This window comes from Ammospiza nelsoni, chromosome 6, assembly GCF_027579445.1.
Source record: "Ammospiza nelsoni isolate bAmmNel1 chromosome 6, bAmmNel1.pri, whole genome shotgun sequence".
In the NCBI taxonomy this organism is placed as follows: domain Eukaryota; kingdom Metazoa; phylum Chordata; class Aves; order Passeriformes; family Passerellidae; genus Ammospiza; species Ammospiza nelsoni.
The window spans coordinates 9,120,320-9,134,160 of record NC_080638.1 but is presented as its reverse complement, the minus strand read 5'-3'; the positions used below and the strand labels follow the sequence as shown (position 1 = coordinate 9,134,160).

Here is a 13,841-nt window from a genome sequence, read left to right as displayed (position 1 = left end):
TCTGTAATAGCTGATGTCAGCCACATTCCCAAGGAAAGGAGGGGCCAGCTGTACAGTGTGATATGAATGTAAGTCAAAGTAGGTAACAATGAAAACCAGCAGGAAAAGGGTTCAAGATCAGGAAATTAAAGTCAGATAGCATCTAGAATAGACTGTAAGTACTGTAGTGAAATGCAATTCTTGTGAGGGGTTTCATTCATCTTGGTGAAATCCATTTATCTCAGCTCTGTAGAATGTGTAAGCACAAGCAAATACAAATAAAAATAATGTGAAGCAGTAAGTACTTTATTGTAGCTTGAAAACAGACAAAACTTACACCACTATATCCTGAGAAAATGTTGGGTTTTTTTAGAAACACCTCCCTCAGAGAAAGGTGTGTTTAAAAAAAAATCCTTTTTAGTTGTGTCAAAGCGAATTACAGCTACTTGTTCTAACACAGTTGCCAGCCTAGTCAAAACTCAGCTAGGAGACTGGTGGAAATACAGACAGGTTAACATTGTGAAAAGCAGAAAATACAATCTAACTGGGAACACCTGGGCCCTTCGCTCCACAAGGGATCCCTGTCATAAGGGGGCATTAGGAGTCTAAACTTCCAGTCTAAAGTGTAACAAGTACTAGTTTAAGAAGCAATAATGTTCCATGAGGTTCTTTGTCTTTATATACTAAACGCAAACATGAGTCTAGTGTTATCATTGTACCTTTTTTAATCTACTCTAAGAATTTCTTAAGATACAGCTCATTATTTTTTCCTGCAAGGAGGAAAATCTTAATCAAATGCCCTAGGTACTTAGCAATATGTGTTGTTTAATGTTTTACTTGACAGCTGTCACTTGGTGTCATCAACAGCCGTTTGAGTCTGTTGCATCCATTTCTTCTCATTCACACTCTTTCTTTTCCACTTGGGTGAGGCCACCAAACCCAATTCCCTTGGGACCGAAGTTTTTTGCATAGCAAACTGCAAAAGAAGGAGTGGGAGGTAAATGGTGCTCTGAAGGCTCTCGGAGGTTAATACCTTTTGGTTTTCGTTTTTAAATTATCAAATTGAAGTTGATAAAAAGGAAGGAAGTCTGAAATAGTGTATTTTCTGTAAGTTTATCCAGGTCTTAATAGTGAAGCTGGTATTACATATTTGAAGTACACAGAAGTTGCATCTGGTGGCTCAAAGAAAGCTAAGAAATTATCTGTTTTTTCAGATCTAGGTAATAGTTTCGTTAAAGCTAATTTCCTGTCTGAAAATGCTCAGTAAAGCTTGATCTGATGAGTAGTACAAAGTAAGCCAGAGATTTTTAAGAAGAGCTGGAGCATAATCCAGAAACTATTGATGGGCATTTAAGTAATTCCATTTAAACTCTTTATTAGTTAACGTGTGCATAGTTGTTTATCACAACTCTAAGTGGTGATGGTGAGTATATTTCTCCGAATATGCCAACTTGATCCACTTGTGGTTAACAGACTGTACCCAAAGTCACAGAACTCCAGTGTTCTTCTTTAGGGTTCTCTATAAAGTTTAGCTTTGTATATAAAAGCTTCATGTACTTTTTTTCCCCTAAAGCTATTCCTAGGAGTCAACTGAATTCTGTGAACTTTGTGAGTCTGAGAAGAAGATCTAGATGTGTAATTTACTATTTTTGCATCATCTTCTGTGCTACCAATGCAGTGGAAATATCTTTGCAACTTTACTGGCAAGAATTCTGATTTGGAGGACGAAAGATCTGAATCTGTGTGGGTTTTTTTTATTTTAGTGAGTAAGGTGTAGGTACAAGAGTCTGCCCAGCAGATATGGCCAGCACTCTGTTAGAAGGTCTGACAGGTTTGAGAGGTTGTCCCATCTGTAACATTTTAAATTTAAATGTTAATAGTAGAAGCTGCAACTGCAATGTCACCATAGCTCTTTGCTTTCAGAAGGTTGTTAAAAAAGGACAAAAATTAAATTTCCTGGGGGTGTTAGTGTACAACAAGGTAAATCCCAATGGCAATCCCAGGTCTAGGGAGACTAACTCTAGATTGACTCTGCAGGCCAGTTCAGCTCCTGCAGCTCTCACCTTTGCAGTAGAGCTCTCCATCCTTGTCCGTGACGTTGGTGGATTCCAAACTCTTCCCACAAATGGCGCAGCGGAAGCAGCTCTTGTGCCAAGGCTGAGCAAGGGGAGAGAAGTCATTGTGTGGCACAGACAGTGCAAGAAACAAATACTGCTTTGGTGGTGTGGAAGGGTTAACATTCATCTGTCGATCTTGTGGCTTCCATTTTTAGTCATTCTGGGTTAGCCCTTTTTGAGTTACGCTGTCTAAGGTATCTTCAATTGCCTCTACACATAAATGTTGATAAATATACCCAGAGATAGAGGAGCAGCCAGCTTGTACAGTAAACTGTGCTTGGTCCTCAGACATCAATAAGAAGCAAAAAGTTGGAAAATATTTACAAAAAGTACAAGATTTTAAACCTGTTGTAGCAATTTGCAAATTCATCCTCGCGTTTTCTTTATGAACGAAAACTGAAATTATTGAGGACCTTTAGCTGTAGTTTCTCACCATTATAAATTGGTGGGGTTTTTTTCCTAGCGCTGAAGTCACTACTTACTTTTCCTCCTCCCATGATCTTTTCTGCAGCGTACACTGATTTGCCACAACGGGGACATTTATCCACATCTACCATCTTTTTGGCAAACTTTGAAGCATTAGTTGGTGTTGAGGGGCGAGCAGGCTTTGGTGACCCCCTAAAACAGAAGTTTTTAAAGCTGCTTAAAAATCTTATCTTCTTTAGAAAAAGGATTTAATTATTTTTTTAGTAAGGCATAAAAGATACTAAATTGCTCATCTCTGACATGCAAAAGGGGACAAAAAAAAAAAAAGAAAATGAAAGTATTCGATTGAATTCTGTGTTGTATGATTGAGAAGCTGGTAATGTAAGCACTGATATTGCCTGTTCTGGGCTAAATACATGGAGCTGGCAGCAGCCATGAGCACAAAAGATTATATTTAATGAAAACTGAAGTAAAAACCAATTTTCTCTCATTGAGAGGCAACAGGGAAAATAAAAGGAAAAGATGTCTCTAGTCTTTGTAACTGGTTATCTGCTGGTACTCATCAAACTGAAAATAACAATTCAGGTTTTGTATGCTGTAGTTTCATTAGGTAGTGAAACATTTGGATGGGGAATTGAGGTTCTTTCCTGGCCTGGGGTCAAAAGGACATCAGAAAAGTAGCTTTGTTTTTTATTTCTGGTCTGTGTGTTTTAAATCTTTGTGCATAAAGCCTTGGACAGAATGATTTCTGATTTATCAGATAGCTGGACCGAAACAGTTCATTTTATCCTCAGGATGCCGCAGTTTTGGGCGCAGAGCTCTGCCCGTAATGGATTTGTATGGCGCAAGGAGCTACAGTTAAATACATTGTTTAAGCTTTTATTTCCTGCACAGCATATTGCTTAATTGGTTTCTTTATAGCAGACCACCAGAGGGAGGAAGAAGCATTGTTGATGTAGAAATGTGCAACTTTGAGAATTGCAGGAAAATCCTATAAAAATGAACTGTCAGAGCTAATTACGTGCTTTTGGAAGATGGTATCCCATTAGAATTCTTTTTGTTCAAAGACATTCTCAGTGTGTTTGTAAGTGTTATTAGAACCACAGGGAGGATAATGTTACTTCCCCCATTGAGAAATGTTAGAAATGTTATTGCCCCCATTGAGAGGAGCACTAGCAGTATGGGGTAGTGTGATTATTTCTCTAAGAGTAAAATGTTAACTAAATTTTAGCCTCTAACAGGAAAAAGAAAAAATCTTTTTCTGTGGCCAATGTGACTTTACCACTGTGCTGCAAATGGCAGATTACAAATGCAGTGAACATTTACACATGTAGTGGCATATAAAGGCTGCTTCTACAGAATAATTACCTATTGAAGGAGGGTATAATTTGTAAAGGAGGCTTAAAGAGATTGAGCATCATTAAAAAATGTAAATTACAGTGTCTATGGAAGAAAAGGGTGTAGGGAAGTCTGCTCTGCTCCTTATGCTGGATGTTGTTATGGAAACAGAATGAAATATATAAAACACCCTGGCAGGAGACAAGAAGAAGCAGAACAAGGAGCTGTGGCTGGGGTTTGACTCACTGCTGCAGGTTCAGGCCCAGGTGCTCTCCGGTGTCCGTGCTGAGGCATCCAGCCCCTTGTCCAAAGCCAACCCCTTTGGGGCCGTATTTTCTGCCATAACAGGTTTTGCAGTAGATTTCAGATTCGTGAGCTGCCACCGTGGTGCTGTCCAGAGCTTTCCTGCAAGCCACTGAGAACAGGGAGAGAAAGGCACGTATCAGCATTTGCCTTTTCAAATTTGAATTAAAATAATTGCAGTTAGTATTTCTTTTTGTTTAGCTTTAAAAATGTGGGGAAAGGAGCCAGCCAGTAGGAAACTTGTCAGTATAAAACTTGACTGAGTTGTTGCTGAAGTAAGGGGGAGGTGTGTGTGTGCGTGCACATAACCTGTTCTTCTTTTGCCACTCTGAAGTTATCCTGTAACCCCAGGGAAATCTAGATCTGTGAAGCTTAAAATGGGCTTGGGATTGAAATTGGGCATCCTGAACTCCCAAACCTTAAAAACCGGGGAAAGAAGGTTGCAGAGACATTGATCTGGCCTTTTCAGAGCGTTTGCTCTGGGTCTGTGGTGGCTTTCTGAGCTCAGCCCAGGCTGTTCTGACGTGGTGTGTTTCTGAGAGAGGGTTTAACATTGACTCCTGTCTGGAGTCAGACAGGACATGTTGGGGTTTTTTCTCATTATTTGTTTGTTGGAGCTGTGGCACCAGGGCAAAGCAAGTGTCAGCTCTGTCAGGCTTCCTCCAGGACGGCAGGAGTAGACAGCTTAGCTCAGCTCACTAAGGAAGGTCTGGCAGCTTTTTGGACAGAAGGTGTCATGGGAATGCCCAGCTTTCATCAGGGAATACAAATACAAATTACAAATTATGTCCTCTAATAATGAATGGGGAAAAAATACAGTAGCTATACTCCTCAGTGCTTAGTGAGGATTTTATGCCTGTGTTTGCTGCACCCCTTGGGGAACTCGGTGTGAGACAGCCTCCACCCCACAGAGAGGGAGGAAGATGTTTCAGTTCAGAATCTCTCTTAAAAACCAGGGTTTTCCAGTATGCTAAAAAATTACTGTTTCAGTACTTCTCATAAACTGTTCACTGTTTGACAGTGGTTGATTAGAAATGGGGAAAAATTAGGGAAGAACTTTCTGTCCTGGTTCCTTAGAACAAATGCTTACCCTGCAGAAGGCATTCCAGTCATGGGCTATTGATAGCTTGGAAAATAAAGTTGCTGAGTTCACGTTTGCAACAGAAAACTGTGAAATGCAGAAGCATTGGAAGTGGCCTGAAGTGCAAGCTCTGGAGGAGACACCTGAGGGTTTGATTAGCCCCTTTCCCTCATGTCTACTTTAAATGTCCTCCTCTGAATCCAATTTATCCACCACAGGGAATGTACAACCTGGAACCTCTGCACCTTTAATTGTAGACTCCTGGCTTGGTTTGGGCTGGAAGGGACTTTAAAGATCATGCAGTTCCAACCCCCAGAGCAGGTTGCTGTTCAGGGGCAGTATAGCTAGTTATACATCCCCAGCTCTCTGGTTATCCTTGTGGCTTTCTTCATCCCTGTGTGGCATGGAGGGAGAAATAATTTGCAAAGACCTTTATAGCTAACAGAAGTAAAGTGAGGCACTTCTGTACTGCACTCTGGCTTTGACATGATAATTGTGTTTGCTAAGGGAGTTAAGGGATGATGGAAACTCTGGCAGTAGATAGTGTTTCTATTTCTGGTACCTTGGGGAGAGGGTATCAATTCACCACGACAGATGGAGCAAAAGCTCTTGAAGTGCTACTGTTGAAATAACATAATGTCATTGCCAGCAGGTCCTGAGACCTGTCATTGCCAGCAGATCCTGCTCTCCCGCCCGCGCCGAGGAGATCCAGGTTCATGGAGTGAGATCCTGCCCAATGCCCACCACAGCTGCCCTTGGGGTGAAAGCTGTCACTGAAACATCAGCCTGCAGGAAAAACGGGAGCCTGCATGGCAAGGAGGGATTGCTGGAAACAAATTTCTCCTTGCAATACTTGTAGGGAAAAACCGTGGAGCGGAGAGTGTTGTAAATAATTTAGCTTGTCTGATCCTTCCCGTGTTAACAGGTTGCTTTGAGTTGTTTATAATTCTGCTGAAATTGAACTCGTTGGTCAAAAAATACTGATGTGCTTTGTATACCTGGTCAAATACAATATGAAATAGAGGATGTATTTGAAATAGTTTTATATAGAAATATACAAAAGTTTATATACATTTATATAGAAATATACAAAAGTGCAGCTAAACTGTTTCCATGCCCAAGTTTAGGCTGGGGAGAATTGGTTTCCTTCTGTTGAGAAATGAGATCCTATAAATGGTTCACAGTAAAGCCCATGAATGTGACACATGATCCTGACGCATCCAGAGCGACTGAGCAGTGTATGTGAATCATGGGGGAAAGTAAAGCCAATTAACATACCTTTTATATGCCAGCTGGGCAATTTAGATGCATCTTTGGGTTTTGACCTTAAGTATATTTCTGATGGGAATTCTATTTTTAGTATCTAACCTATTAATAATTAATTCAGACTTAAAACATGGGACAAATAAAGGAACATTTAAAAAAAACAACCAACCAACCAAACAAACAAAAAAAACCCCACAACAAAATACACCCCAACCAACCAAGAAAAGCCCTACAACAAACCAAATACTTGATAAAGCTAATGAAAGTTGTTCATTATGAATCACTAAAAGAAAATAATTCAGCTGTACTAAGAATGAAGACTACACTTGAGAAATATTCATAACTATGCTATATTAGGGCAGATCTTTATTTACTATTTATTGTTATAGCCAGAACATGGAAGCATTAAGAAAGTTTTAGCTGAGACTGAGATTTTCCTTTTGCCATTCTGTAAGAATTGGCCCAAGGTTGTCAGTTAACTGATAATTTTTTGAGGGAGTCCTTTCTTGCTTGGCCTTTTAGGCATCACTAAAGGCATCATTTGGAGTTTTAGGCATCACTTTCGGGGCAGCTGGCAAAGGCACAGACAGCTCAGGTGTGTCCTTTGGTTTCATTCTGCAAAGAGCTGCTCTGTATCAGCTAAGCATGTAAAATTAGTCCGATGCCTCCAAATAAGAAGTCTGTATCCCTCCAGAAAGGGAAGGAGAAAATTGGATTCAGTGGCTCCTAAACTGTCACGCTGGGAGCCGTACTGCACAGGTGCCAATCCCGAGTATTTTCTGCCAGATAAACTCTTCAGCTATCTTTGGTTCTTAGCAAATTGTTTGCTCTCTCCCTATCCACACAGGGCAAACAGAGCTGAATTGGTACCTTCTCTCTGAAATTTTTTTTTTTTTACAAATTTCTGCCTCTTCTGCAGAGAAAGTAAAATTCCTGTAAACCAAACATCACAGAGGAGTGTGGAGGGGAGGAGTAAGTGAAATGGGAGTACGTGGAACAGGGAGGGAGGCTGAGGAACATGCAGAGTGTTGGTGGCAGGTTTTGATGGCACTAGGGTCCTTCAGCTTTTCGGAGTGAAACAAATGAGTGCCAGGATTCACTGTGAAAGTAATCCTCTCCTGAAAGTAAAGAAGCAATCATCCTTCTGTCTGATGGGTGCTGCTTGTTCAGTTCTGCTGGGCTTTCTAACCTGGAGCAAACCTGTGGTGTGCCACACGGTGGGACAGAAGGAAGGGTGTCCTGGAGATGGACTTGGACACTGTGATTCTGCAGCACTTTCGTGTCCCTGACAAAATCCATCCCATGTTTGGACAAAGAAAAGCCAGGAGACCAAGAGGCAGATTGCTCCAGGTAAAAGGCAGCAAAACTGCCTGCCAGGTAATACAGAAATAAATGTTTGGCTTTAATGCAAGAGTTATACAGAGCTGTGGGGGTGTTGAGATGTTAAAGCATTCAGGCCAGCTTACTGCAGAGGAAGCATGACTTGTGGAAGCTCCTTCCATTGCACTGGATTTCCTCAGCGTGGTACACGGTCTTTTCACAGGCCCCACACTTGGCTCCTCCGCCCCAGTTCGGCATCCTGGTGTGTAGGGTTAACCTAGGAAATCAAATTACATAAATAAATGCAACAGCAAATATGAATTCTTTTAAATGAAATGGCTTGACTTAAAATTTTGTTTTTCTTCCTTCTCCAGTCAACTGCTACAGCATACTTGGAATATACCTCATACCTGTGTGGTAGCAGAAGTGAGGGTGCTGCCTTGGTGCTTTGGGGACAGGGACAGTCCAAATCCCTGTGATTCCTTCATAAAAAAGGATATTCCTTAACTTGGCATATTGTGATGGTAAATATGTGAAATGAATGTGAGGCGTTTCAGTGAAAAGGTGCTAGGATCACTCTGGAAAAGAGGATCTGGGGTTTGTTTTCCATCAGTCATTTTCTGTCAACACTGCCCTTTCCTGTACTCCAACACAACCTTTTCTGAGTTCCTCACGAAACAGATGTGAGATCTCTGTGCTGCACAGCCATTGTACAGTAATAATGGACGGGCTCCTGGGGTGCTTAAGGTGTGGGCTTTTTTCTTTGTCTATTGCATTTAAAACCTAACCATCAGAGAAAAGAAGGGCCATGGTTTCTGTTCCAGTTCCTGCCGTTCCAGTCAGCCCTGGAGTGCCTTGCCAAGGTCTCCTGATGCCAGGCTGAGTGCTTTTCCCTGAGATTGTGCTGTCACACACCTGGAACAGCCCCAGCCCCAGCCTGCCCTTCTGTTTTCTGGTTTGAGTCATCGTTTCTGGAGAGCCTGGGACGTCATCTTGTCATCTGCACGCCGAATTATCGGGTTGTTCCAAGCCCCTGGCACGGCCCTTCCTCCTCCTTCTTGGAAAACCAGTCACCTTCTCATTATAGTTATTTTTTGAAGCCTGCTTGTGCTATTTGTGTTTGAGTAAACTCACCAAAAGGTAACTAAGAGGAGGATTTTGAAGGCTGAATCAGGCCTGCTACCTGAGAATTTTCTTCTGAGGTCAGGTGATAGAGAGAGGGGGATTTATCACAGCAGCAATGTAACAGAGCTGGTATTTTCAATTAGTTGCATTTTAGACTAACATTTTACTATATATTTACATTAGACTCATGTCCAATGTACAATGATGAATGATGAATAAACAAATAATGAATTTGATCCCTCTCACTCAGTGAAGCCTTCACTGAACGGCACTGTTAAATTGGTTTTTCAGTTTCTTTTAAATGTGAGATAAAGGAATCTTTCATGTAGGTAAAATCTTATTCTCACTCTGCCATTCTACATTTTCTTCTGCTTTTAAAGCACTTTTGTATTGGTGCCATTTCTTCTTTCCCTTACAAAAACATTTCAAATGATGCTTCAAACATTTTAAAAGAAGGAAGAGCAAATGTGGATAAAAACCAGTTTTGCGACGCTTCCTTGAAAATTAAAATGAGATTTCGGTGTCTACAGCGTTCCCTTTCAAATCAGGTTTCCAGTGGGATCCCTTCCCAGCTGAGGCAGCGCTGGGAGAGAGTGGTTTGTACCTCTGCTCCCTGTAAAGCTGCCTCCCCTCTCTCAGGTCTCCCCAAAGGCACAGCAAGCCTCCCAAACTGCAGCAGCAAGGATAGCTGCTGGAAGGTAACTCCAATTACATCATCAGCTGAAGGGGAAAAAATAACCTCTGAAAAAGTCTGATAAAGTGTGATAGTGAACCTTGTGCTGTCAAGAGCTCTTAGAAGGACCATTGTTCCTGAGGCCAATTATAGTAGCATGACTGGGCATGCATGCACATTTTCCATGGTGTTTTGGCATCACCTGATGGCAAGCTGCAGGAGAAAGAAGAAAGGCATGGCAGAAATCAATATTTCTGTAAGGATGCTGGTGTAAGACCAGCAGTGCATCCACGGTGCCTGTGCTGGCTGGAGGAACAGCTGGGTGAGGGACAGGGCACATCTGAGCTCCTCCTGTCCGGGCTCTGCTCATCCCTCTGGAGCTGACCGCCATCCCTGGGGTGCTGCAGGCTCACCATGAGAATTCTGGGAATCTCCACAGGGGTGTGGCACTCACACTTTTGTACTCATCTAAACTGTACAGTGGGTAAAGCTCCATCCTTTCAATAGAAACAGAACTCGGTCTCCCATTTGTCATCAGAAAAAAACAGATCCAAAGTCTCCACTTCACATCATTTCATTGGATGTCAGTGTCTAAAGCCCCATGAAATTCCCTGAACTTTGTTGTCTTAATCTGGTTAGCTTTTCATGTCTGCTCATCACATGGTATTTGTTGTATTCTGGTGGTGGGAAGTAGAGCAGACTGATCCTAAAGGTAAGCAATGTGTGACGCAGAAACTCCTGAGTGCTAGATGCAACGTGTGGGCACTCAGGGTGCTGTTGGGCTGGAGGAGTGCTCTTGGCCTTGCTCAAATGCTGTTCAGCGGCTTGTGTCATTCCTCAGAATGCAGCTTCTATATGGAGCACCATTTACATGTCAGATGTGCAGCCAAGGATTCGTGCCTGCCATTACTTAGAGCTGTATCACCCCTTTGTAAGCAAGGAAGCCTTTGAAGCATTGGTATGCTCTGCACAGTTGTGAGCTGTCTTCTTTTGGGCTGTTAGTCACACTGTCCAAACCTGGGTGTCACATCACTGCCACAGAGGGGCTCTCTCTAATCAAAGTGCCATTGATAAGGATAAAATCCAAAAATGTGTTTTGGTCCATTGATCTAAATGGGTGGTGGATGCAGTACGGGCCTGATGAAATGTGGAGGAGTAAAAGGCAGTGCCTATGCCTGACTGTGCTGCATGTGAAAAATGTAATTAATTAATGAATTAATTCTGGTGCTTCCTTGCTAAACACAAGGTTTTCCCTTCTATATGCTCATGCATTTGGCAGTCTAGAGCTCAGGTCTTATCTGAATGGGCTGCAGAGCTGTGTTGTGTGTGGCTGGCAGGGTTATCTCTCTGCCACATGTGCTGCAGGGCGGCTGTGAAAGGGATAAACAGAATGGGGAATATTGGTCTTTGTGACCACGGGCAGCACAAGTGCTGGGTGGGAGTGGTGGGCAGGGTGTGCCTTGCATCTCTCTGCATTTTTGGTCCCAGCTAAGCTGCTTGGTCTAGACTCAGAGGGTAAGAAAACTCGTTCCTTGATTCCTTACCTAACGAGCAATAGAAATACAAAACTCACACATGGCTGCCTACGCTGAAATGCAAAGTGTCAAGGCCACGTTTGAAATTGGTTTCCCAGCTGAAGCCTGTGGGAATGCCAGTGCAGCCAGACCTTCACTGTGGTATCTAATCACAGCTCTGCTGTGCCCTGTCCTGTGACCACCATGACTCATTTGACCTCCCTAGTGCTGCTCACCCCACCAGCACCGTGGGATAACAAGATATGTCCTCCTTTATATAACAGCAATAAAATGCTGCTGTGGCTTTTCTCTGCAGCTGACACTCACGGTGAGGGTTTCTTTTGATGTGTCTGCATTTGAGATGCCACTGCATCTCGGCAGCCTGGGGGTGTTTCTGTCAAAACCCAGCCCCTTGTGGAACATGCTTCTCCCTCAGCAGGAGAGATTCGCAGCAGGGGGAAGGCTTGTGCTTGAAGCCTGAGCTCATTTGATGGAGATGTGATCTTGTTATGTGTTTGTAATCATATTTCTGACATTCCAATGCATTCAGCAGGCTGTGGCTACAGGTAAATCTTATTAGACAGTGTCAGACATTGAGCTTCCACCATGATCTCAGAATAACCAGCATTTTCCCCTTACATCTGCAGTAAAGCAACACAGAGAGGTCAAGGTATGGGAATTTCAACACTGGAAAGTAAATATTGATTTTTTTCATTGACACTGGTCATGTTAAGTTACATGTGGCACTTTGAAACAAAAGATTTTAACTGACTTCATGTGAAGCACACGTGCATTGCTGAGAGCTGATAGTGCCCCATTCCCTTGCTTTCATCTCTTTTCTTCCACTTTTTCTATTATTTTCTAGCCTAGTGATGCTACATTTCCTTTGAAACTTCCTCGATGCACACTTTTGCAGAAATTTAAGATTGCATCTCCAAAAAACACAGCATCTGACAGTAGAACAAGTACTTCATTCTGACGTAGAAACCAAGCACACCCCACATTCACATGCTTGAACATTGGCACTCATGCTTCAGTGTGATCCCTGTGGCTGTGGAAAGCTGCATCCTGCTCTACAAATGACACATTCAATTTTCCAGGCCTGATCCTGGGCTATCAGCTTTCACTATTCCTTCCACAAGATCCTTCTCTAAATGCTTATCCCTGCACTAAGTTCCTTAAGTGCCAGACAAAACTGTTGCAGACTTTAAAATAGCACTGTAATGAATGAGATAATACACAGAATTATTTTATCTATGTGCAAGGCTTTGTTCTCTGAAAGACTTTCACCTTTAGGCAGAAAAATTTCATAGCAAAAACACATGTGTATGTATGTATGTATTTTTTTATTTATTTGATTTTTTTTTCCTGAAGATTTGGCCAATCGTGCTCTCTTAGAATGCTTGAATGATGGATTTGGGAATAATTCTTTCATCCTGCATTCTTAGCTAGCCATTTCTCGTCAGGTCTGCTCAGAAGTTTTCTTCTTATTTGACATGAAACCAATTGGTCACCAAGATTAAATATGTTGAAGATTTTGGGGGATTTGTTTGGTTACCATTATGGAAGCACACAAGTTTGTGTGCTGCGTGCGTGCGCTTTCTAAAGACTGACTGTTTGCACACAAATAATTCGGTAGCTTTGTAAGAAAATATTTAAATGTTCTGAAACTTCTGTTCCCCAGTCTTGCCTAGTCCAAAGGAGTGTCTCTAGTGAGGATGGATCCCCCAGCCCTGCTCCTGCTCCGTGGCTGAGCCAGAAGAATCTCTTTTTGCTGGCTACCCAAACCTAAAACACTGCTCTGTAGCACTCATATTTCTGCACTATACCTACAAAAGTGGTTTTCTTTGTCAGGCAACAAATTGCTTCTATGATCTGTTAGGAATAAAAGAATACCCAAACCCTTTTTGGCAGAACCCGTGGGACCCTACTCACCGGAGTCGCTTGAATTTTCTCCTTCTCTTCTTGTGTCTCGAAGGGTTTGAGCAGGAGGGGCTCCTGCTCTCTTTAAATGCAGTGACCCCTTCTGCCAGCCCTGTGGGCTGGGAGGGGAGGGCAGGGAGAGTTTCAGGGATCTGAGCAATGCCACTGCTATCACCAAGCTGAAAATAACCTCTGACAAAAGCCTGGCATTTTGTTCCCTGGTGTCTGCTTGTGAGTAGGTGGACAACAATGCAGCCCCTCGGATTACACCTAAAGGACATTCCTGACTGCAGCCTAACAAATCAGAAATAAAGATTAAAGTTTTATAGTTGCTCTGCTGCATTGCTTAAGTGTGAATCATAAAATAACAGCTCTTGAAATGGCGATCTCGTTATTAATGGTCATGTTGCCAAAAGTAATTTACCAAAATAATTGTTTAAAATAATAATACTTGTTTGTAGCACCTCCAGGAAAACAACAGTTTTAAACTAAATAGCATTGCATTCTCCAGTTCATGGTTTGAGGGATACAAATATTTTGCCTTCTAGGATACAGGGGATTATGCTTTCACCTAAATCTTCAATTTTTTACTGGTTTTAGGCATTACGGTGGGTAGATAATATGTATAATATTTAGCCTGTGTAATTATTGCAGTTATCTTTGCCATGCCTGACTGAGCCCCTTGGAAATGGATGAGGCTGCAGATGTGTTAGAGATGTGGGCAGCAAAGTGTGAACTTTTTTACAGGGCTTTATTTTAGGAGCTTTTGAGGTTTA

At 42.2% G+C, this 13,841-nt stretch overlaps 1 protein-coding gene across 1 annotated transcript; it reads right to left on the bottom strand.

The window, feature by feature from the left end:
* Window positions 1-264: 264 nt before the first annotated feature.
* Window positions 265-13,167, bottom strand: CSRP3 (cysteine and glycine rich protein 3). Its single transcript, XM_059474328.1, has 6 exons — window positions 13,078-13,167; window positions 7,977-8,107; window positions 4,107-4,275; window positions 2,579-2,714; window positions 2,043-2,136; window positions 265-955 (listed from the first exon to the last, which is right to left on the bottom strand). The coding sequence occupies exons 2-6, from the start codon at window positions 8,086-8,088 to the stop codon at window positions 876-878; spliced, it is 591 nt and encodes a 196-aa protein (XP_059330311.1). The 5' UTR covers window positions 8,089-8,107; window positions 13,078-13,167; the 3' UTR covers window positions 265-875.
* Between the last annotated feature and the right edge of the window lie 674 nt (window positions 13,168-13,841).

Bases quoted from the DNA above. Each gene is read 5' to 3' on its own strand.
- CSRP3 (XM_059474328.1), bottom strand. From the start codon at position 8,088: ATGCCGAACTGGGGCGGAGGAGCCAAGTGTGGGGCCTGTGAAAAGACC. The intron at 2,715-4,106 runs GTGAGTCAAACC...CTTCTGTTTTAG, and splicing joins CTGGGCCTGAACCTGCAGCA to GGGGTCACCAAAGCCTGCTC. The intron at 956-2,042 runs GTGAGAGCTGCA...CTTCTTTTGCAG, and splicing joins TGGAGAGCTCTACTGCAAAG to TTTGCTATGCAAAAAACTTC.